Below are 25,741 nucleotides of genomic sequence, written 5' to 3' on the forward strand. Positions count from 1 at the left end.
AAGGCACAGCTACAGACAGAGAGATCTTCTATCTGCTGTTTCACTCTCTAAATACCTGCAACAGCCAAGACTGGGCCAAGTCAAAGCCAGGAGCCAGAAGCTTTATCCAGGTCTCTCACATGGGTGTCAGGGACATAAGTACTTGAGCCATCACTTGCTGCCTCCCAGGGTGCACAATGGCAGAATGCTGGAATTGGTAGTGGAGGCAGGACTCAATTCCAGGCACTCTGATATGGGATGTTGCTTCCCATGGGGCAGCTTAACAGCTATGCCTCGATAGCCACCCCTAGGTATTCTCGTTAACGGCAACTTCACCATCAAAGATTCTGGTTGGGGTCTATGCATTTGGTGCAGCCATTAAGCTGGTATTTGGGATGTCTAAATTCCATATTGGAGTGTGCAGGTTCAACTGCCAGTTCTACTCCCAATTCCAGCTTCCTGCTAATGTGCATCTGGTAGGCAGTGAATGACGGCTCAAGTAATTGAGTCCCTGCCACCCATGTGGGAGACCTGGATTGAGATCCAGGCTTCTGGGCTGGTCCAACCCTAGCTGTTCTGGGCATTTGTGAGTGAACTAGCGGATGGGGGATCTCTCTCTGCCTTTCAAATAAATTTTTAAAAAACTAAAAAATAATATAAAAATACAGTACAAACAAAATGTTTTTAAATTTTTATTTGATAGGTAGAGTTAGAGACAGTGAGAGAGACAGAGAGAAAGGTCCTCCTTCCATTGGTTCACTCCCCTAATGGCCACCACGGCCGGTGCCGCGCCAGGAGCCAGGTGCCAGGTGCTTCCTCCCGGTCTCCCATGCAGGTGCAGGGACCCAAGCACCTGGGCCATCCTCCACTGCCCTCCTGGGCCACAGCAGAGAGCTGGACTGGAAGAGGAGCAACCAGGACTAGTACCCGGTGCCCCAATCGGGACGAGAACCCGGGGTGCCGGCGCCACAGGCAGATGATTAGTCAAGTGAGCCATGGCGCCGGTCACAAAATGCTTTTTTTTAAAAACAAAGAATCTGGTTATGTTAACCATAAAATATATTAATTTATCATGTATATTCAGGCAGGTTTTCATTTCTTTTAAAGTAATAAAGCAGAGTGAAAATTCAAACTTTAGTTAAAAAGAGTACTTCTTGGCCGGCGCCGCGGCTCACTAGGCTAATCCTCCACCTTGCGGCGCCGGCACACTGGGTTCTAGTCCCGGTTGGGGCACCAGATTCTGTCCCGGTTGCCCCTTTTCCAGGCCAGCTCTCTGCTGTGGCCAGGGAGTGCAGTGGAGGATGGCCCAAGTGCTTGGGCCCTGTACCCCATGGGAGACCAGGATAAGTACCTGGCTCTTGCCATCGGTTCAGCGTGGTACGCCGGCCGCAGCGCGCCGGCCGCAGCGGCCATTGGAGGGTGAACCAACGGCAAAGGAAGACCTTTCTCTCTGTTTCTCTCTCTCTCACTGTCCACTCTGCCTGTCAAAAAAAAAAAAAAAAAAAAAAAAGAGAGAGTACTTCTTACCAGTCAATTACAAAGCACTTTACTTAAACATTTCCTAACTGATTTTAGAAAAGGAGATAGCAGCACTTGGACGTACTTGTTAGGGTATTTGCGGAAGATGTCCCTGATGACAACAATCGCCTCTTGGACCACATAATTTACTTTGGTCTGGATTAGATCAAGCAACGTGCTGACACAGCGCTCTGCTGATTGCTGGAAGAGGAACATAAAAAATGAGAAGTCAGATAATCTATCTAGTGATACTATTTCAACATGAAGAAAAAAATAAGTTTGAAACATACACTTGTATCAACTAAAGAAAACAATCATGACCTTAATTTGATGCTGGGTTATCTTATGTAAATCAACAGCAGTTCTAAATACCTCAAATCTTGCTCATTACAAAATATATTGAGAGATTAGTCGATTCAAATCTCTTGGGGAAAAAAAATCTCTTGGACAGCCAGGAGAACAGAAATGATAACAAAGAATAAGCCAAGATGAGGCAAGAATAAAAATTCAAAATTAAACCAAGCAGAACATCTTTAACTGGAGTTCATGGATGAATGGAGACAGCAGAGAGTGTCTTTACATTTCTTGAAACAAATTTGCCAGATTGTGTATAAGCATATAAGCATATTCTTTAAGGAGAAGACCCACCTCTCTCATTCTGTTTTTCATAGCTACCCATAATCTAAATCTCTTTATAAGTTCTTTCAAATTAATTAATTAAATATAAAAAGACTCTAAGAACTACTAAACAATTTACCATTTTTTGAGTTACGTAAGTTATACATGGAATTTAATCTTTTATCAATTAAGAAAATATGGAAGAAAGTAAGTAACAAAAAATGTATTGACATGGTAAGTTTCAATTTTCCAAAGCAAGATGATTCTAGGGACCAGCATTGTGGCACAAGGGGTTAATCCACTGCCTCCAGGGCCAGTATCCCATATGGGTGCTTCTTCAAGTCCTGGCTGCTCCACTTCCAATCCAGCTCCCTGTTAATGTGCTTGAGAAAGCAGCAGAGGACGGCCCAAGATTTTGGGCCCTGCACCTACATGGGAAACCAGGATGGAGTTCCCAGCTCCTGGCTTTGGCCTGGCCCAGCCCCAGACATTGTGGCCATTTGGAAAGTGAACCAGCAGGTTATCTTTCTCTCTCTGTAACTCTGCCTTTCAAACAAATATTTAAAAGAGATAGAGAAAGATATGATTCTAGAAGAATAAGCTTGAAAATCAAGAACTGATCTGTCATATATTAAAATGTACTATTATGGATCACTTCATTATATATCTCCTGATAAGATGCCATAGGAAATACACAGCATCATCCAAGAGGTATTCTAACCAAAAGAACAAAGGAACACACAAGGAATATATAAGAATTATTATTAGTTTTGTATATGGTAATGGTATCATGATAATGGCTTTTTTTTTTTTTTAAGATTTATTTGTTTATTCATTTGAGAGGTAGAGCTACAGACAGAGGGAGAGACAGAGATCTTCTATCCGCTAGTTCACTCCCCAAAGAGCTGCAACAGCTAGAGCTGAGCTGATCCGAAGCCAGGAGCTTCTAGTGGGTCTCCCACATGGGTGCACTTTGGCCATCTTCTACTGCTTTCCCAAGCCATCAGCAGGGAGCTGGATCAGAAGTGGAGCAGCTGGGACATGAACTGGCACCCATATGGGATGCCAGCAACGCAGGTGGCGGCTTTACCAGCTACACCACAGAGCTGGCCCGGACAATGGCTTTTTAAAAGGACCTTACAGGAGTCGGCATAGTGGTACAATGCGTTAAGCTGCTATCCGAAGTGCCAGCATCCTATATGAGCACCAATTCAAGTCTCCACTGTCTATGTGTCCTGGAAAGCAGTGGAGGATGGACCAAATCCTTGGGCCCCTGAACAGAGACTGACTAGGAAGAAGCTCCTGGCTCCTGGTTTCAAATCAGCCCAGCTCCAGCTGCTGTGGCCATCTGGGGAGTGAACAAGTGGATGGAAGATCTTTCTACCTCTTTGTAACTCTGCCTTTGAAATAAACAAATAATATTTTTTTAAATGTCAAAGGACCTTATGTATACACTGGATACTCCAGTGAGATGACACCTGGAATTTGCGGTAAAATACAATAGTGGCTGGCGCCGTGGCTCACTAGGCTAATCCTCTGCCTTGCGGCGCCGGCACACCAGGTTCTAGTCCCAGTCGGGGCACCGGATTCTGTCCCGGTTGCCCCTCTTCCAGGCCAGCTCTCTGCTGTGGCCTAGGAGTGCAGCAGAGGATGGCCCAAGTGCTTGGGCCCTGTACCCCATGGGAGACCAGGAGAAGCACCTGGCTCCTGCCTTCAGATCAGTGCGGTGCGCCAGCCTCAGCGCGCCGGCTGCAGCGGCCATTGGAGGGTGAACCAACATCAAAGGAAGAACTTTCTCTCTCTCTCTCACTATCCACTCTGTCAAAAAAAAAAAAAAAAGAAAAAGAAAAAGAAATACAATAGTAATTCACCCTCTGTGAAGGGGAAAAGAAAATGAAGAGATAAAACGAAACAGCAATATGGTGACATATGCTCAAGATGGATTATGTGTACATAACAGCTTATTATTCAATCTGACCTTATTGTATACCTGAAAATTTCTTTAATAAAATCTAAGACAATAATTTAAATCACCCTAAGGAATTTAATAAAAACAAAATTGCACCTTTAGTCATTATGCGAAGTCTTACACATATAATAACTGCTTCACCATGAAATGATTCTGCAATTTTAAATGTATTTTTGTCCACTCTATTTATTTCCTCTATTTTATTCATTTTTCAGCTAGTAATTCTTATGCTAAGTTATTACAACAAGAAAACAGTTGAAAAAATTTAAGTATGTTATGATAAATTAGAAAATTCATAGGCTGGGGCCAGTGCTGTGGCACAGTGGTTTATTCTTGCACCTGCAGTACCAGTATCCCATATGGCCGCTGGTTCTAGTCCTGGCTGTTTCATTTCCAATCGAGCTCTCTGTTATGGCCTGGGAAAACAGTAGAAGATGGTCCAAGTCCTTGGGCCTCTCTGTACCTACGTGGGAGACCAGGAATAAGCAACTGGCTTATAAATCTTTTTTTTTTTTTTTTTTTTTGACAGGCAGAGTGGATAGTGAGAGAGAGAGACAGAGGGAAAGGTCTTCCTTTTGCCGCTGGTTCACCCTCCAATGGCCGCCACGGCCAGTGCGCTGCGGCCAGCGCACCGCACTGATCCGAAGGCAGGAGCCAGGTGCTTCTCCTGGTCTCCCATGGGGTGCAGGGCCCAAGCACTTGGGCCATCCTCCACTCTGGCTTATAATTCTTAAAAAAAATTAAAATATAAAGAAAGGGAGAAAGGGAGGGAGAGAGAGAGAGAGAGAGAGAGAGAGAGAGAAGGAAAGAGAGAGAGAGAGAGAGAGAATGAATCCAGGAAAGAGTCATGATGTAACCTTCGAACAGTAACACTGAAGGACGCCCACTATACAGTAAGTTAAAAAAAAGTCGATCACAAAATTAAAGAAACAGCATTATTTAGGAGTTGGCATTGTGCAGAATAACAGAAACAAATAACAGAAAGTTAAGCCTCTGCCTGCAGTGCCAGCATCCTCTATGGGCACTAGAGTCCCAGCTGCTCCACTTCTGATCCAGCTCCAAGCTAATGTGCCTGGAGAAGGAACAGAACATGGCCCAAGTCCCTGGGACCCTCCTGCATCCCTGTGGGAGACTGAGAAGAAACTCCTGGTTCCTGGCTTTGGATTAGCCCAGCTCTGACCGTTGTGGCCATTTGGAGAGTGAACCAGTGAATGGAAGATTCTCTCTCTCTCCTCTGAGTATTTCTGCCTTTTAATTAAATAAATAAATCTTTAAAAACAAAAAAGAAGAAATAGCATTTATAATATGAATGCATTTTTATAAAAAAAAAAAAGCTTGTGTGTATGAAGTACTATAATTCAGTATGAGGCATCTTTTTTCTGCCAAGGGCCATTTATAACATCATTTAGATATTTATAACATCATTTGTGGGCCACACAAAATAATCCACTTAAAAATCAGCCTGCCGTAGATTTATTGAATTTTGAATCTCACCTGCAGTTGACTCAGCAATGCCAGACCAAATGATTTCACAGATCTTATATACCTGCAGGCCATAAACTTTCTACCCCTGGACTCTATAAACAAAGATTTCAAAATCCTATCTGCCAATTCATGTCCACTGCATCTCTGGGAGGGTCAAGGGGTAGGGGAAGCACAGTGTCCTATCGGTGTTTAACTTGTCTTTTATTATTATTATTATTTTTTTTTTTGACAGGCAGAGTGGACAGTGAGAGAGAGAGGCAGAGAGAAAGGTCTTCCTTTGCCGTTGGTTCACCCTCCAATGGCCGGCGCACCGCGCTGATCCGATGGCAGGAGCCAGGTACTTATCCTGGTCTCCCATGGGGTGCAGGGCCCAAGCACTTGGGCCATCCTCCACTGCACTCCCTGGCCACAGCAGAGAGCTGGCCTGGAAGAGGGGCAACCGGGACAGAATCCGGCACCCCAACCAGGACTAGAACCCGGTGTGCCAGCGCCGCAAGGCGGAGGATTAGCCTAGTGAGCTGCGGCACCAGCCTTGTCTTTTATTTTACGTCTTTCCCTTAAGAAGAAAAAATTGTTTGCTCTTGAATTAAGAAATGATCTTTACTTGGAAAACTAAAAAGTGTCAGGATTTTACTCATCTCCTCACAGTCATGATAAAAATATTAATTCCAACTCTTGAGGACACCTGAACTTTCCAACAGGCCCTGTTCTCTTAGCTAAACAATTAAAATTCATGTTTTCATGTTTATCCTATCTTTCAAATCAACTACACAATTAAAAAGGACAACCTGCCCTGAAAATAAGAGGCAGGTCAGTTTAGAGGCTGTCCAGAGGGTTCACTACAACCCCCTGCTGCTGCTGCTCCCTGTCCCAGGCATGAGTTAGCTGCAGCAGGCACTCTTAGCCTCTCCCCGCTCCAGTAACTGTGTTTAGGTTTCCATGCAACTCTCAAACTGATCACTTTCAGGACTGAAACAGTTCTAGGACAAATCTGGGCGAGCTGAGACAACTGCACTAGGTATTAAGACAGGATTCTAGCCGGCGACGCAGCTCAATAGGCTAATCCTCCACCTAGCGGCACTGGCACACCGGGTTCTAGTCCCGGTTGGGGCACCGGATTCTGTCCCGGTTGCCCCTCTTCCAGGCCAGCTCTCTGCTATGGCCCGGGAGTGCAGTGGAGGATGGCCCAGGTGCTTGGGCCCTGCACTCCATGGGAGACCAGGAGAAGCACCTGGCTCCTGCCATCGGATCAGCGTGGTGCGCCGGCCACAGCGTGCCGGCCGTGGCGGCCATTGGAGGGTGAACCAATGGCAAAAGGAAGACCTTTTTCTCTCTCTCTCTCTCTGTCCACTCTGTCAAAAAAAAAAAAAAAAAAAAAAAAAAAAAAAAAAAAAGGACAGGATTCTTGAATGGTGATCTCAAGTTTCCTGGGAAATTTCACTCCCCACAGACTCCCAAAAAGGCACTATTAGTCAAAGGAAGAAGTGAAAGCAATCAGATGCTTGTTCCTTCCAGAAGACCTTTCACTGGTTACAGGACTTAGCCCTAACAGCCTGTCAGAATCTAAATGCTTTGAAAACACTTTCTAGTAATTCCAGGGCTAGAAAATCTCTTTTAACTTCAGAACAGAATTTTCCATTACTTTTTAAAGATTTGTCAGAGAGGTCAATAACAACAGCTTGATAGAACAGATGGTTATCTACATTAAGGAAGAGCACAAAAGATCTCATTTTATGTTACCCAAATCTCTAAACACTGTCTACATTAACAGTAAGTAGACAGATGGTGATATCGCAATTTTTTACCCCCCCAAAAAAAGTAAGTATGTGAAATACCACGACAAAAACATGTAACGTATCAAGAACCAGCATCCGGCAACAAACATTCCCATTTCTCAAATGGAGCAAGAAAATGTATTAAATATCTAAAACAGCTAAGCCAATAGGATCAGGAGTACAAACTAGGATTAATCAACTTCTCACTATTAAACTGGTCTACTAAATTATTTATCAGTGGTAAATTGAAGCAACATTAACTTGAGTAACAAGGAAGGTCAAGTAGGAACCTGAGTATCACTGAAGCTTCTCTGAGGCAGTATCTGCTTCCTTCTGTTCCCATGAAGCACCACTGGTCATACTGTACAAATTACTTTAGTATCCTTGAGAAGTCATATGGCCCAACTCTCTGACTCTAATAAGCAGGACTATGTATATCATGTAGCAGGAAGAAATATGGGGCACTGAACCCTTAATAACAAAGAACAAAGGATATTATTAATTTCAGCACATCTTTGAATGAGGAAAATAATGGAGAACTAGTGCCTGATGAAGCAGGGCAATACAAATTATAGTCCAAATTACCTAGGCTGCAGGCAACCTAGAAACCAATCTGCCCTCTCAGACCAGAGAATTTCTTCAAGATGCCTTCCAAGCCAAAGTCAACTCCCTGCCCAAAAGAAGAAACCCTGCTAGAGGACAGGTGATCAGAGCAGTGGTTAGGAAGCCACTTGGGACACCTGCATCCTATACCACAGCACTGAATCGGAGTCCTGACTCCAGTTCAGATTGTAGCTTCTGCTAATACACATGTGGGGAGGCAGCAGGTGATGGCACCAAGTAAGTTAGGTCTCTGCCACCCATGTTGGAGACCTGGATTAAGTTCCAGTTCTGGCCCAAACCCAGCTGTTCTAGGCATTTGAGGAGTAACCTGGGAACAGAAGAACTTTCCCTCACTCTGTTTGTCTTTCAAATAAATAAACTACAAATTAATTTTAAAGAACTTAAACAAAATATGCTAGTCTACAACTCTTCCAAGGCACACAGAAGTCCTAATCGGGGCTGGCAATGTGGCATAGCGGGTAAAAGCCACCACCTCCAGTGCTGGCATTCCATATGGGTGCCAGTTCGAGTCCCAGCTGCTCCACTTCCCATCCAGATCTCTTCTATGGCCTGAGAAAGCAGTAGAGGATGGCCCAACTCCTTGGGCTCCTGCACCAACATTAGGGACCCAGAAGAAGCTCCTGGTTTCTGGCTTCAGATCAGCTCAGCTCTGGCCATTGTGGTCATTTGGCGAGTGAACCAGCAGATGGAAGACCTCTCTCTCTCTCTCTCTCTGGCTCTATGTCTCTCTCTTTCAAGTAAATAAAATAAATTAAAAAAAAATAAGTCCTAATCAACTAATTTTTTAGTTACCTAAATCTTAAATATAAATGGACTGTACTTTACAACATGTGTGGTATATATATATATATCAATATTTAACATTATATACACAATGAACCCATCATCATAAAAGTCAAATTCAAACTGCAGAAATAAAAAAAAAAAAAAAAACTCATCATCAGAGAATGAAGAAGATACTGCGATCCCTCCCCCTTCCCAAAAAAAGAAATGCTATGAAAATAGTATCAATAACAAGAAATCGCAATGAGGCCAGACTATATATGGAATGATGGGCAGAGGTCAAAAAGGCAATCAGTCAGACTGGAGCAAAAAAGAAACAGACTAAAAGAGAAAAGGATGCAAGATGAAAGAATTATAGATTTTAATATTTGCGGCCAGCGCCGCGGCTTACTAGGCTAATCCTCCGCCTGCGGCACTGGCACCCCAGGTTCTAGTCCTGGTTGGGGCGTCGGATTCTGTCCCGGTTGCTCCTCTTCCAGTCCAGCTCTCTGCTATGGCCCGGGAAGGCAGTGGAGGATGGCACAAGAACTTGGGCCCTGCACCCGCATGGGAGACCAGGAGAAGTACCAGACTCCTGGCTTCGGATTGGCGTAGTGCACCGGCCATGGCGGCCATTTGGGGGGTGAACCAACGGAAGGAAGACCTTTCTCTCTGCCTCTCTCTCTCACTGTCTAACTCTGCCTGTCCAAAAAAATAAAAAACAATAAAAAAAAATTGCTTCAGGAGCTGGAAGACAGGGGTAAAGTAAGACCTGCAATTCAAGGGAAAATGGCAATTAAAGTATCTCTGGAAAATCCAAAATGCTCTAATATGAAACTGCAACCACTTAATACTGTCTTGATCCTAAGTTTTAACAAATTCATAAAATGTGTAAGCTTTGCAAGCCTAGAGTTTATAGAACAAGAAAAAAAGGCACATCTTAATTTACCAATATAACTGGACAAAACCCCTTATGATGTAACTACACTGGATCTCAGGAAAGAGAAGTGGGAATGGTTTACTATATGAATTAAGTTTCTTAGACAAAAAAGTTAACATAAAAAGTCTATAATTTATAAATCAATAAATAATATTACTTAGAGATATGGAAGTAATCAAAACAATAAAACAATAGAATTAGACCAGGAACAACTGTTTTTCACTAAAAATTCAAGATTTTAACTTTTTAAAAAATCTTGATAAACTTTAAAAATGTATTTTAAAGAAAACATGCAGAACCCCACACTGCATAATCACAGCTACCATCAGACACTTGCCTCCACCTTGATGGCACATCGTCCAATGGCCCGCACAGCTTTTCGAACGAAGTCAACATCCACCTCTGTGGCATATTCTTTCAGCTCTGCCAGAACCTGATAAAATCCAAGAAGTGGATAATTATTATGGATTCTCAAACAATAATCTTGTGGCCTCACTTCTTCTAGAGGTCAGACCTTAAGGTCTAAGTCACTGGGGCCTGTGCTGTGGTATAGTAGGTAAAGCATCCACCTGTGGTGCTGGTATCCCATATGGGTTCAAGTCCTGGCTGCTCTACTTCTGATCCAGCTCTCTGCTATGGCCTGGGAAAGCACTAGAAAATGGCCCAAGTCCTTGGGCTCCTGCACCAGTGTGAGACACCCCAGAAGAAGTACCTGGTTCCTGGCTTCAGATCAGCGCAGCTCCACCCACTGTGGCCATTTGGGGAGTAAACCAGTAGATGGAAGACCTCTCTCTCTCTGTAACTCTACCTCTTAAGTAAAGAAATAAATCTTTAAAAAAAAAAAAAGAAAGAAAAGAAGAAGAAGAAGAAGAAGAAAATCTAACTCATTGGGGCCAGCGAAGTGGCTTAATGGGTTAAGCCACCACCTACACCAAAAGCATCCCATGGGGGCACAGGTTCAAGTTCCAGCTGCTCCTCTTCTGATCTAGCACTCTGCTAATGTGTCTGGGAAAGCAGCAGAGGATGGCCCAAATGTTTGGGCCCCTGCACCTACACAGGAAGCCTGCAAGAATCTCGGGGCTTTCACCTGGCCCAGCCCTGGTCATTGCAGCCATTTGGGGAATGAAGCAGTGGATGGAAGACCTCTCTTTCTCTCTCCCTCTCTATTTAACTCTGCCTTTCAAGTAAATAAAAAATAAATCTTTAAAAAAAAAAAAAAAAAAAAAAAGATCTGGGGCTTGCGCTGTGGCATAGCAGGTAAAGGTGCGGCCTGCATTGTCGGCATCTCATATGGGCACTGGTTCGAGTTCCGGCTGTTCCACTTCTGATCCAGCTCTCTGCTATGGCTTGGAAAAGCAGTAGGAGATGGCCCAAGTCCTTGGGCTCCTGCACCAGCATGGGAAACCTGAAAGAAGCTCCTGGCTCCTGGTTTCAGATCGGCACAGTTCCGGCCGTTGTGGCCATCTGGGGAGTGAACCAGCAAATGGAAAACCTCTCTCTCTCTGCCTCTCCTCTCTCTGTGTAACTCTGACTTTGAAATAAATAAACAAATCTTAAAAAAAAAAAAAAAAAAAAAAAATCTATGTCATGATAAACCTGAGTGTGCTTAAAGTCTGACCTGAGCAATATTGGCTTGGGATGCCAAACGAATCATGATGTCCAACTTCTCTAGTTTAACATAGATGGGATCGTTGTACTTCACAAAGAAGACTTTGATTTCTTGCTTCAAGATTTCAGGCCTGTGGTACACAGAAACACAGAAAGGAAGGTGAAGGCTTACACTGATATCCTTCTGAATTATACTGGTATCTAATATCTGTGCCTCTTTGCCCTCTTTCTACTCTCTCCAGGAAAAAAACTCATATAGTTCCTCTGTACTCCTCTAGTCTTATCAGTTCCATCTGGCAGATCGTTGTACCCTTTTTAGACATCAGAGGATATGTTGCCTTGAAAAACTGTTAGCAGAACAATCACAGTCTGGTTCTAGTTTTAGTAGTTTTATAGCCTGAGCCATATCACGTAGAAAAAGACCCTTCCAAAAACAAACTGGGCTGTAGAGTAATACCAGGCATTTATTATAGGAATACAAAAATGTTGACTGTTAGCCTACTGATTCTAGGCAAGCGGATCTGACATATAACACGTACATCTTCATACAGTAAAAAGATTTAACACCGGCCTATTTGATACTGATATCAAGTTTAACTCAAAGTTATAAACATTCTAATCACTAATTTACTATTTCCCAACCTTTTCTGGACAATGAGGTTGATGTTCCTCAGGGCGACATACTGCACTTCTGGCTCTCCAGAGAGTAAAGTGACAAGCGGAGGGGCTAACTTCTTCAGCAGCATATTGTAGTAATCAGAGTCCTTGGGTAACAACTCTAGAAACTTCATTAGGACTTTGACCGCTGAAAGCACCACTGCAGAATTGGCATGGGACAGCCGAGGAGTTACCCGCTCACAGATGCTGAGGGCAGAAAAGGAAAATTAGTATCTTAAAGTATCATTCCTTTGATCAATCCATTCTATAAGGTATTGTGTCAGAGTCCCATAACCCAAATATCAAGAAATTAAAGAATCAGTTAGAAAAGTCAAAGTTCCATGCTTAGGTAAAACTGGGATCCAACACTGCAGATGCCTCATTCCCAGCAAAATACAGACAGAATAAGGAAATGAGAAGACTTCAGAAAATCAGCAATAAGAGATGTTCAAACCAGAAGGAAACCAGCAATATCCCAAACACTTGAGCTCACACCATTTACCTTCTTGTTTTATAGTCCTCTTTGTCTCCCCACATTATGTTAGGGCTCCCTGCCTTACAGCCCACTTCTACTCAACCTATAGGAAGTCAAAGTAGGCATTCTGAGAGCTATTTCACAGTGAGAGATTATCAACCCACTGTGACTGAGGGTGTCACTGTAAGATACAGCAGAGAAAACTAACCAACTCGCTGCTCTCAAGGTAATATGGCAATCTCTGCAAGAGGTTTGGTTTTTAAACACCAGAACACCAGTGCAATATTCTCCCAATTTCTTCTTTTCTAACCCCTGCCACCTATACTTAAATGTCTCATGAAATCTTGGATATTTAATTATCATAGGTGTTCTGCAAGAATTAACCTCATTTTGATAGCACTCGGGTAACATAACTTAGTTTGTTAAATTAAGTATACAAGGCTGTGTTTCTATTCCTTTATCTGCTCAGCTGAGTCCTGACCTCCTTCAGAACTTCTCAGCAAGGCCTCCCCTGGTCACTCTTTTATAAAAATGAAATTCCTGGGGTAGGCATTTGGTGCAGTGGTTAAGATGCCACTTGGGATGCTCATACATATATTTAAGTCCTGGCTCTTCCACTTCAATCCAGTTTCCTATTAATGTACACCCTGGGAGCAGGTATTGGCTCAAATAATTGGATCATTGACACCCAGGTGGGAGATCTGGATTGAGCTCCAAGCTCCTGGCTTTAACCTGTCCCAGCCCTGGATACTGGACTAGCAGATATCAGATTTCTGTATGTCTCTCTCTGCCTTTCAAATAAAATGAAAACATGTAAGAAAAAAATTTAAAAAAAATTTTAAAAGAATCCCTCACCCTAAAATGCCTAGTATTTCTTAGATCTCCTTGCTACTTCCTATTTCTTGCTAGCACTTATCACCATCTGACATATTATATACTACAGCATATACACACATTATACATACTTCTACCCTCATCCCTCAGAATAAATGGTCCATGAGGGTCATGATTTTTATCTGTTCATCGCTGTAGCCCCAGGGTTTGGCACACAGTATGGGCTTTAAGTGAATGAATGAATGAGCGTGATGTCAATGATCAACAGAAAATAAAATTCTACATGAAGTTCTTTCCAAAATATATTTATACTTTCATTAATGGAAAGAAACTACCAAGGTGAACTTTAGTTAAGTCCAGAGGGAATAATTTCCCAGAAAAATGAATAGCACTTAACATTCTAGTAGCTTAGAAATCAGCTTCAGTTGGGCAAGGAAGGTTCTCATCTACCATAATTAAAATGTGTCAACTTTAATGAAGATCCAACATTTCTTCAGAACTACTTTTCCTAGTAAGGTACATATATATATATATAAAATGCCCAATAAGAACTGGTGGTAATTCCAATTTTGTAAACTTAAATGTGTACAGGTTTAAGAAATTTACTGTCAATTTTTGATAGTGAAAATTCCCAGCACTAAGGTGGCAGAGGTCTGAATAGAACAAGGTGAACTTCTGAATCTTCTCCCAATTCAGACTGACATCATTTCTGTCTATAAGGGAAGGCAGCAGGTATTTTGCTGGCTTTTACATACTTTTTCTAGTGCTGAACTATAGGCAGTACTCAGTTCACTAACAAGAATGAAGTCATTTATTGTGTATCTAAAAGACTGCAAACTCTGCCACTGCAGACATATTCAATAGCCTTTGTTTGCTACATGCCAGAAACTGGGAGACATGAAATGATGAAGAGGAAGATTTTAGCTAAAGTAACTACATCTTTCCAACAATAAATGAAAAGTACCTGTCTTAAATTACACAGTAATTTTTGCATGGTTTACTCTATCATCTAAAATATACCTAAAGCCAATGAGAAAATACCTTGGAGATAGCAATATCCACCCTACAAGTCACAGACCTTCTTCAACCTAATAGACTCTTATCCTAACAGCAGACATCAGAAATTATTGAATCAGGCAAGACTACTAAACACCATCCAGGAAACAGACTGACCTCTGAGCCTCCCGGTCATCTTTCGGGTTGTAATTAGACAGGCAGTCCAAGATGAAAATCTGGCCCCATTCGGTGCACTCATTCAGGGCTGTCAGGAGCTTATTAATGTTCTGAGGGTTCAGATCAAGTAAGTTGCTGTTTGGGTGAGACTCACTGATTTCAGATAATGCTGCTACAGCATTAGCCACCACCTGAGAAAGAAGCAGATACAATCTTGATTTACTAAGAACAGTATAACTACAGACAAACCAATCGACCTCCAGATCACTCCACAGATCTCAACTTAAGACGCTCCTGCACATTTTACTAAGTCAGACAGAAACAAATAAACTGCTTTCAAAACATGTATTAAACTATCAGCAATGGCATATATGGTTTCCTAGTGGTCAAGAAACCAAAAATGACAACATTTATATATTAGTAGTCACACTGATTTAGTATTAAAACATGCATTACCATTTCAATAATACTCAGAAATGTTAGTATCAAGTCAACATATAAACTATAAAATCACTGAATTCAAAAAATATATACATTAGGCAACAGAAAAACTCTAAGTCAAATAATTTCACATGTGTACAGATGTATATGTATTGGGGGTAGAGCTGATACTATCATTCATATCACATGTCTTATAGTAAGAATATGTAGGTCTGGGATAATTTAATCCAACTCAAAGGTTAGTTTTAGTTGAGGATAAAATCTGATGGTATTTGTGTTAAGTACTTTCTACAAAGCCTTATGCAAATTTAAGATAGTTATATTACTATAGTTCATCAAGTATGTAAGTTGTAGTTTTTCACATTAAGATTTCTGAAACTGGTATGCATTTTATAATTAAATGGTCTGTGAAGGGGCCAGCGCTGTGGCGCAGCGGGTTAACAATCTGGATTGAAGCGCCAGCATCTCATATGGGCGCCAGTTCAAGACCTGGCTGTTCTACTTCCAATCCAGCTCTCTGCTATGGCCTGGGAAAGCAGTAGAAGATGGCCCAAGTCCTTGGGCCCCTGCACCCAAGTGGGAGACCCAGAAGTAATGGTCTGTGAAAGCACTTTTATTTCCTAATATACAGAAAATAATAACTTCTTATATCAATGGTATTGTGGATTCAATGAAATATTTTAAATATATCCTTCTTTCAGACAGTATGTAAATGGAAAACTGCTACTTTAAACAAGAAAGTACACTTGTATCCTGACTCACAGATCTAGGAATCCATGCAGTTCAAAGAAGACAAGACAATATCAAAATTACATTACTTGTAACATAACAAATTGAGGCTAATATTGTGGTGTAGAAGGTTAAGACTCCACTTGGAGCACCAGCATCACCAGTTCAAGTTCCAGCTGTTCCACTTCCGATCCAGCTCCCTGCTAATATGCCTGGGAAGATGGCCCTATTACTTGGCCCCTGTACCCACATGAGACCAGGAAGAAGCTCCTAGCTTTGGCCTGGCCCAGCCCTGACCAGTGCAGCCATTTGGAGAATGAACCAGCAGCTAGAAGATTATTTCTCCTTCTCTATTTATGCCTTTCAAATAAATAATATACATCTTTTTTTTTTTTTTATGTGACAGATAAAGTTAGACAGTGAGAGAGAGAGACAGAGAGAAAAGTCTTCCTTCCATTGCCTCAGGCCCCAAATGGCCGCTACGGCCAGAACTATGCCGATCCGAAGCCAGGAGCTAGGTGCTTCCTCCTGGTCTCCCATGCGGGTGCAGAGCCCAAGCACTTGGGCAATCCTCCACTGCCTTCCCAGGCCACAGCAGAGAGCTGGACTGGAAGAGGAACAACAGGGACTAGAACCCAGTGCCCATATGGGATGCCAGTGCCACAGGCGGAGGACTAACCAAGTGAGCCACGGCACCAGCCAATAATATACATCTTTTTTTTTTTTAAAAAAAGTATAAATCTACTTGGCTGGCGCCACGGCTCACTTGGCTAATCCCCCACGTGCGGTGCCGGCACACCAGGTTCTAGTCCCGGTCGGGGTGCCAGATTCTGTCCCAGTTGCTCCTCTTCCAGTCCAGCTCTCTGCTATGGCCCAGGAAGGCAGTGGAGGATGGCCCAAGTGCTTGGGTCCTGCACCCGCATTGGAGACCGGGAGGAAGCACCTGGCTCCTGGCTTTGGATTTGCGCAGCACGCCAGCCGCAGCACGCCAGCTGCAGCATGCCGGTTGTAGCAGCCATTTGGGGGGTGAACCAACGGAAGGAAGACCTTTCTCTCTGTCTCTATCACTAACTCTGCCTGTCAAAAAAAAAAAAAGTATAAATCTACAACAAATGACTTTAAGTTGTTTAAAAATTGTAAAACACTGCATCTCAATTCACAATAGCTAAGATATGAAATCAACCCAAATGTTCGTCAACTGAAGACTAGATAAAGAAATTATGGGACAGGTACAACATGGAATATTACACAGTGCTTAAAAAAAAAAAAAAGAAAAGAAATCCTGTCATTTGCAACAAAATGGATGAAACAGGAAAAACATTATACTAAGTAAAATAAGCCAGTCCCAAAAGGACAAATACCATATGTTCTCCCTGATCTGGTTTAATTAATAGAGCACCTAAAAGGTAATCTACAGAAGTGAAATTGACACTTTGAGATACAACGACTTTTAACAGTTCTTGTCTCAACTGTTGAAGTTTTTTTTTTTTTAAATAATATTTGTTGAACTCTTTACTTAGTATAAAGTTAATTGCATGTGTATAAAGTTAATTGAAACAGATCTTAGTTAAGTAAGAATGGGAATCAGGGCCGGGCGGCTCAATAGGCTAATCCTCCGCCTCGCGGCACCGGCCGCCAACACACCGGGTTCTAGTACCGGTCGGGGCACCGGATTCTGTCCCGCTTGCCCCTCTTCCAGGCCAGCTCTCTGCTATGGCCTAGGAGTGCAGTGGAGGATGGCCCAAGTACTTGGGCCCTGCACTCCATGGGAGACCAGGAGAAGCACCTGGCTCCTGGCTTCGGATCAGTGCGGTGAGCCAGCCGCAGCGCGCCGGCCATGGTGGCCATTGGAGGGTGAACCAACGGCAAAGAAAGACCTTTCTCTCTGTCTCTCTCTCACTGTCCACTCTGCCTGTCAAAAAAAAAAAAAATTTAAAAATTTAAAGATGAGCAAAGTGATGCTGAATATAAATATTCCATATATATAAATGAGATATGATAGAAGTTGTTTCAGTGATTATATATAAAAAAGATTCCCCTCCAATCACAATTTCCCACTTGCCAATCAAACCCTTTTTACATATAAAAGAATTAATATAAGGTCTGATAATAGAAAATATATAAGACGAGAATCATGAAAATTAAAGAGGACAATGGGGAAGAAGAGTGCTCAACAGATGAGCACTTAGAATTCCTGTTATCTTCATAAGCAACTGGATATTTAACCAAATGAATAAGGTAGCCAGTAAGTTCTGGTTTTTAAATAGGTAATTTCCACTTACTATCACATTGTAACAAGAAAGGAAACAGAAAATTAAGTCTAATTAAAAGATGCAAAAAGATCAGACTAGAAGATTATGTTTGGCAAGAGAAATGTTTGCACAGAGAAAAGAGATCACTGCCAAATGGTCACTGTGTCAGTCACTGACCAGGAGACACTCTTCCACTCCCAATATCAAAAGTCTAGAACCATTCCAAATTCCTTCCATTCTACCCCTCCACTTTCATCTTCCTATTTTCATACTGTTACATTTGCCGAAATGTAATGAAGCAGGACCATAAGGGAGTGTTTCCAGTTCTCCCAGTCAGTAGGCCATGAGAACAAAGTAAGCCAAATCTAAAATAAAGACTAATTTCAAGACAGAAATTGGTGGTTAAGGTATATAAGACCATTCACTTGTCATTGTGTTTCTTTGAAATTTTGTACTATGTACATATTTTATCTGTTTTCTAAAATAAACTTCAAAAATAGCTGGAAACTTAAAACTCCCTTCTTCTAAGAGAGCCTTTTCCTGGGGGCTGGTGCTGTGGAGTGTAGCTGGTTAAGCCACAGTCTGCAGAGCTGGTATCCCATATGGGCACCAGTTTGAGTCCAGGCTGTTCTACTTCCAATCCAGCTCCCTGCTAATGCTCCTGGGAAAGCAGAAGATGGCCCAAGTGCTTGGGTCCCTGAAACCACGTGGGAGACCCAGAGAAAGCTCCTGGCTCCTGGCTCCTGGCTTCAGATCGGCGCAGCTCCGGCTGTTGCGGCCATCTGGGGAGTGAACCATTGGATGGAAGACCTCTCTCTCTCTCTCTCTCTGCCTATCCTCTCTCTGTGTAACTCTGACTTTCAAATAAATAAATAAATCTTTAAAAAAAATAAAAAAAATTTTAAAATTAAAAAATGTTTATGTTGACATCTAAGTTACAAAGGAGTCAAAACAAATTAAAACTCTTTTATTCATCTTGCCTCCCAATTATTGAAGTTAGGTTCTTTGGGAGACTGCAACTCAACATTCCCCACTCCTCACCCTCTACAGACATTGCTATACAGACACAGATATTAAATACTTTATAGAAACAGATATTAAACATATACACATTAGGGGTCATCAGAAAGTTCATAGAAAATGTACATTATGAAATACACAATATTTTTTGCACCAAAATAATCTTTCATCTTTTAATTCTGCCTTCCATGAACTTTCTGAAGTACCATGATAAATATAAAATCACATTGAATCCTAGACAAATCTTTCTCAGCCTTAACTTCAGACTTCTCACTCTGAAAGTTCCTATGGACCCTCGGAGTTTACTAAATGTTTTTTTTTTTCTTTTCTTTTTTTTTTTTTTTTTGACAGGCAGAGTGGACAGTGAGAGAGAGAGACAGAGAGAAAGGTCTTCCTTTACCGTTGGTTCACCTTCCAATGGCTGCTGCAGCCGGCGCACCGCGCAGATCCGAAGCCAGGAGCCAGGTGCTTTTCTTGGTCTCCCATGCGGGTGCAGGGCCCAAGGACTTGGGCCATCCTCCACTGCACTCCCGGGCCACAGCAGAGAACTGGCCTGGAAGAGGGGCAACCGGGACAGAATCCAGCGCCCTGACCGGAACTAGAACCCGGTGTGCCGGCGCCGCAGGCGGAGGATTAGCCTATTGAGCCACAGCACCGGCAGCCAAATGTTTTTTAATAAGTCCTATGTATCTTGCTTTTTAGTTCATACATATTAGAGTGACTGAACTAAAACATAAAAGACTGTAAGAGCTAAAATCTATTAACCATGTCCTTCTAATCCTCTTAACAACTCAGGTAGTTGCTACTAAAGTTACAGATAAGGAAACAGACCCAGCGTAAGTTCAGAGTTGTTCAGCAGAAGGAGATGATATTTAAATATGAATGCAAAGTCAACCAGGAGAAAAGGGAGAAGAGCCAGGGTATGGGAGGATAACATAGTCAAACATTACTTCCAGGCAAAGGTGACACACAGGTTTATACAAGGAGAAGTATTCTACTTCACACATTTCACAGATAATCATATTCTGGCGGCATTTTAGAGGTATGATTTACTGTCTAGCTATAAAATCTGAGTACAAGCTATACCTATCTAATATGTAGCAATTCTGAGGACATAAATTTTACCTCATTTTTTAAAAAAGAGTAAATTGTAACAGGGGGTATGTTTAGAATGAAAAGAATCCCATAAGAAAGGACTCCAAAAGAAAATCTAGATACAGGTTAGGAGTGAAATATCATACAGATACACTTCTCTGAGATGCTATACACATCTCCCTGTCTCTTGGAAGGCTTTTCACCTTGCATTCCAATTTCACTCATTCACACAGTTTGGGAATCCAAAGAATTTACCACTTTCCAGTACAGCGACTTCCTATTAACTAAATTACTATCTGGAACCCTTTGATTTCCAGCAATGACTTTAAAGATCACACTTTAAAGATCATACCAGTGAACAGATTTATGCTTCCATTTTTCTGTTCAATTTACAATTCTTTTGGCCATTGCCCTTGAAGATGTGAATACAATGAAAACTGTAGAATAATTGACCAAAACAATTATGAAGAAATACTAGGCAATTTATATATTTTTATCCTCTTTTAAAAATCAACAATAGTTTAGAATCTTGCTATCTCCTTTATTGAGCTGCTTCAAATAACAGGTAAAGCACAGGAACACATTTATTTGTTCTAAGCATTTCAGTCACTATCATTTTTTCAAGCGGACAATGGCATGCAGTACTAATTAAATTTTTGTCCCCTCTAAAATAAATGAAACTTATAGTTTATAAATTAAGCCACAACACTGCCTGGAATATTAACTGATAATATGCCTACCATGTTACATCTTATATTGTTCCATTTTTCCCCCATCTTCCTCAGTGGAGTGACAGCTCAAACTACCTAGTTGAGCCAACACATCTCATTATGGCAAGGAGGTTTGATTACATGGAAACAAGATACACAAACAATAATGTTCATTATTCAAATATCTTAAGATACTGTTAGGCACTGGTGTTTTGGCAAAGCAGGTTAAGTTGCCCTGTAATGCTGGCACCCCATATAAGCAATGGTTTGAGGTCTGGCTGCTCCACTTCTGATCCAGTTCCCTAATAAAATGCCTGGGAAAACAGCAGAAGATGAGCCAGTGCTTGGACCCCTGCCAACCACATAAGAGACCTGGACAGAGTTCCAGGCTGACTTCAGCCTGGCCCAATCCTGGCCATTGTGCCCACTTGGGGAGTAAATCAGCAGATGAAGAGCTGATTTATTGTGGTGGTATAGTGGGTAAAGCTGCCACATGCAACATCAGCATCCCATATGGGCACCAGCTGGAGTCCTAGTTGCGCCATTTCTGATTCAGCTCCCTGCTAATGCACCTGGGAAAAGCAGAGACCTAACTACTTGGGTCCCTGTCACTAACATGGGAGATCCAGAGGAAGCTCTTGGCTCCTGGCTTTGGATCAGACCAGCTCCGGACATTGCAGCCATTAGGGGAGTAAATCTGCTGCTGGAAGATCGCTCTCTCCCTCTTTCTCTGTAGACTCTGCCTTTCAAATACATAAATAAATAAATCTTCTTAAACAAATTAGCAGATAAAAGCTGTCTCTCAGGGACTATGCTGTGGTATAGTGGGTAAGGCTGCTGTCTACAGTGCTGGCATCCCATATGGAAGCCAGCTGCAGTTTTGGCAGCTCTACTTCTGATCCAGCTCCCTGCTAATGTGACTGGGACAGCAGCAGCAGATGGCCCAAGTACTTGAGCTTCTGCACCCACATAGGAGACCTGGAAGAAGCTCCTGGTTCTTGGCTTTGAATTGGCCCACCTCTGGCTATTGTGGCTATCTGGGGAGTGAACTAGGGGATGGAAGATCTCTCTCTCTTTCTACCTGTCAAATCTTTAAAAAAAAAAAAATGGGGGCAGGCATTGTAGTACACTGGGTTAAGCCGCTGCTTTGGGATGCTTACATCCCATATTGAGTGCTGGTTCAAGTCCCAGGCTCCTCAGTTTCTGATCCAGCTTGCTGGCAATACACCTGAGAAGGCAGAGGATGATCCCTCAAGTACTTGGAGTTTCTGGATCCTGGCTTCAGCTGACCCAGGTCTGGCTGTTGCAGGCATTTGTGGAGTAAACCCCATGGATGAAAGGATATCTCTCTCTCTCTCTCTCTGTCATTCCATCTTTAATAAATGAAAATAAACTTGAAAAAAAATTTTTTAAGTCCATTTTTTCTCTCAAATATTTCATGAAAGTCAGATTAAAAAAGCATTAAGTGATAAAATTACTATAGGAAAATGAGGTGTGAATGATACTCAAAAAAGACAAGGAATGAAAATTAATAAAGTCCTGTTATTTTATATAAGGCACATGCCACTAGGAATCGGACTGAAGATCAGCACTTGATCAACATCTTACTTCAGAAGACTTCAAAGTTCTCACTGCAGATGTGCTGGTGTTCTCACATCTAGGATGCTGTCTACAGGAATACTAAGGCAGATGCCCAGGAAATGTTCACTTCCTTTGTAAAAGTCTAATGTTTGCTGATGCAGTGCTGCCACCATGTGGAGCAGCCTCTGAAGAAGTGGAAGAAAATCAGTCCTTAAGAGCAGTAATAAAATGATTCATATCCATTATCAGAGTAAGAAAACTGAGAAGATTCCCTTAATAAAACAGTGCTCAGATACCTAGAGATCTTTATGTATTCAAAAAATTGATTGAGAAAATAAAAATTGTAAATGTGTATATGCACACATACACATACACACACACTAACATGGTATCATATACATATACATCCATGAAGGCATTAACTAAAAATGGGTTTTGGGTCTCAGAACCAGATTGGAATCCTGCCTCTTGACTGCTAGCTGCATGACCTTGGATAGCTCCTTTATCTCTCTGCAGGAGTGAACATTTCTTGATCTGTAACATGGAGTAACTTCTACTTCACAGGGCAGACATGAGAGCTGAAGTAAGTAAAATACTCAAAGTAAACACACCTATCATTGTGCTTAGCACAGAAGGCACTTAAATTTAACTTTCTCTTTTCCCAATGACACAAGACCATCATAGGCCTTAGAAACTTCCTAGATGTTTGACCACTAGATCCTGGATGTCACTTTACATTCGTGCACTCAATCTGTCTCCCCTCAGTAGCATGTGATTCCACTGATAAAAGGAAAATCAGTGTTCTAATGATAGTTGTAAATTCTTTAAGGTACAAAGCAGGACATACACTTGAGAAGAAAAGCATGGACTTGAGATCAAAAATAGGTGTATGTATATTTGTTGGTTAGCTCTTGAGACTAAACTTTCCAGTTCCTCACTAAAATGAATCAAACACTCAAAAAATGACAGGTATGTTGTATGTAAAACAAGTTCAGAACAAGAATTAGGCAAACAATGGACTCCATGCATAAGACTAAAGGAGGCACCCAGCTTTCAGGCTCATGCATATATAGATTTAGTCACTAAAAGTGAGGGCATTTTTAGTTTACATTCTGGGCAGCCCTCTAGCAGTACGTCAAACAATATCAGGGAAAATTTCTGCTAGTGAGAAATCTAACAAGACTGCAGAGAGATTTTCTATTTAGAGAGGAGTAGGCCCAACAATTTGGTATCTAATGCTGACAGCCAGTTCTAAGAAAAATCTGCAGCAAAGAGACAAGACCAACCAAGTAACCTTAAACTTTCTCTAAAAGTCTCCTCAATATTTGTGAATATCTCCCCAAATACTTTGATTTGTTGTAGTAAAAACAGGTCAAAAATTCTTACCAGCATTCTCCAGCTTATTACATTATAGCATATTAAAATAGATATTCATTTATGTGTTACTTGCTTAAATTACAGATAGTAAGATAGAAAAATAAAACAAGATTGCCATGAACTGAAAATGCTCTGATCTCATCAAGATAAATGAGCTCACTTATTTACTGTATTCATGTATTCTCTAGTTGTGAGTATGTTTGAAGATTCTAACAATAAAAGAGCATACCTCGGGTGATTACTGACGTCATAAAAAAGTGTCAATTGTTAAATCAACAAGAGGAGTCACTGTGCACTTACTCCTCATGTAGGATTTCTGTCAATGTGCTGTACTACGTGAATTAACAGTAAAACTAGTATTCAAACAGTACTCTATACTTTGTGTGTCTGTGTGGGTGCAATCTGTTGAAATTTTTACTTAGTATATACTAAGTTGATCTTCTGTATATAAAGATAATTAAAAATGAATCTTAATGAAGAATGAGATGGGAGAGGGAGTAGGAGATGGGATGGTTTGTGGGTGGGAGGGAGGTTATGGGGGGAAAATCGCTATAATCCAAAAGTTGTACTTTTGAAATTTATATTCATTAAATAAAAGTTTAAAAAAAAAAACAATAGAAAAGCAAACTAAGTAAATAAACGGCATGTATATTTCAGGTGAGTACCATGGACTGGATGAAAACCAGCCCTCTCTACAGGCTTAAGAATCTCCTTTCAACTGAGCAGGATAAAGATCTCTAAGTGCTACGCAGGTGAAAAAGAAAAAAGAAAAAAAAATTCCTTACTATCAAACCTTCAGCTGATCTTTAGCCCTGACCATCTAATTTTACAGGCCTAGGCATTTAGTGTAAAGACACTTTTTCCCCTCAAACTGGAGTTGCCCATGTGAGTTCAATTTTCACCTCAATCCATTCTGAGCACCTCTGAATATTTAATAAGTTTCCACAGGGTACATGATATTCTGCTTATCTGGTTGGTGCTTGGAGCTCAAGTACTTCTCATCGCCTCATTTGTCCTCAGGTAGAGAATTTCAAAAGCAGTTGCTCAGAATTAAAAGCAATGCCAAAAACATAAGTTGGTAGCAGCTAAACACTCTAAAAAGTAGATCTCATTGGTTTATAAACTCATTTCTTTATGAATACTTTGAGAAAGTGTCACATAGTATTGTCTGGGTGAGAGAAGAGCAAGACTGACTTTTTTTTTTTTTTTTTTTTTTTTTTGACAGGCAGAGTGGACAGTGAGAGAGACAGAGAGAGAAAGGTCTTCCTTTTGCCGTTGGTTCACCCTCCAATGGCCGCCGCTGCAGCCGGCACACCGCGCTGATCCCATGGCAGGAGCCAGGATCCAGGTGCTTTTCCTGGTCTCCCATGGGGTGCAGGGCCCAAGCACCTGGGCCATCCTCCACTGCACTCCCTGGCCATAGCAGAGAGCTGGCCTGGAAGAGGGGCAACCGGGACAGAATCCGGCGCCCCAACCGGGACTAGAACCCGGTGTGCCGGCGCCGCAAGGTGGAGGATTAGCCTATTGAGTCACGGCGCCGGCTCAAGACTGACTTCTAACACTGGTGAAGATTTTCCGTCAGAAATCATGGTTAAATCACTTCCATACCCATATCCATACCTACCCCCAAGCCTAGGAGATGGCTAAAAGACGGCTGATGCTAGTTAGGACCTAAGTACTTTTCTTTTTCTTTTCTTTTATTTATTTGAAAGATTTATTTATTTATTTGAAAGGCAGAGTTACAGAGAGGCAGAGGCAGACAGAGCAGTCTTCCATCCGCTGGTTCACTCCCCAAATGGCCGCAACGGCCAAAGCTGGGCCAACCCGAAGCCAGGAGTCAGGAGCTTCCTCTGGGTCTCCCATGCGGGTACAGGGGCCCAAGGACTTCACCCATCTTCTACTGCTCTCCTAGGCCATAGCAGAGAGCTAGATTAGAAGTGGAGCAACTGGAAATCAGACTGGTGCCCAAATGGGATGCCGGCACTGCAGGCAGTGACTTAACCTGCTATGCCACAGTGCCAGCCCCTTAAGTACCTTTAAAAAGTGGTTTGGGGCTTGCAGACCTGAGAGACCCAAATGAAGCTCCTGGCTTCAGCCTGGCCCAGCCCTGGCCATTGTG

The 25,741-nt window shown here is 41.9% G+C and overlaps 1 protein-coding gene across 15 annotated transcripts in view; it reads right to left on the reverse strand.

Annotated features, from left to right (window-relative positions):
- AP2B1 (adaptor related protein complex 2 subunit beta 1) overlaps window positions 1-25,741 on the reverse strand; it is a 153,451-nt gene that overhangs the window by 97,320 nt on the left and 30,390 nt on the right. For all 15 annotated transcript variants that reach the window (XM_002719241.6, XM_008271129.5, XM_089317387.1 and 12 more), the window contains 5 exons: window positions 14,418-14,608; window positions 11,921-12,142; window positions 11,289-11,409; window positions 10,008-10,103; window positions 1,583-1,698 (listed from right to left, as the gene is read on the reverse strand). In XM_002719241.6, coding sequence (XP_002719287.1) covers window positions 1,583-1,698; window positions 10,008-10,103; window positions 11,289-11,409; window positions 11,921-12,142; window positions 14,418-14,608 — 746 coding nt within the window. The remainder of the gene's footprint in view (window positions 1-1,582; window positions 1,699-10,007; window positions 10,104-11,288; window positions 11,410-11,920; window positions 12,143-14,417; window positions 14,609-25,741) is intronic.

This window comes from Oryctolagus cuniculus, chromosome 17 (genome assembly GCF_051225735.1).
Source record: "Oryctolagus cuniculus isolate XC-2025 breed Fujian yellow rabbit chromosome 17, ASM5122573v1, whole genome shotgun sequence".
Lineage (NCBI taxonomy): Eukaryota > Metazoa > Chordata > Mammalia > Lagomorpha > Leporidae > Oryctolagus > Oryctolagus cuniculus.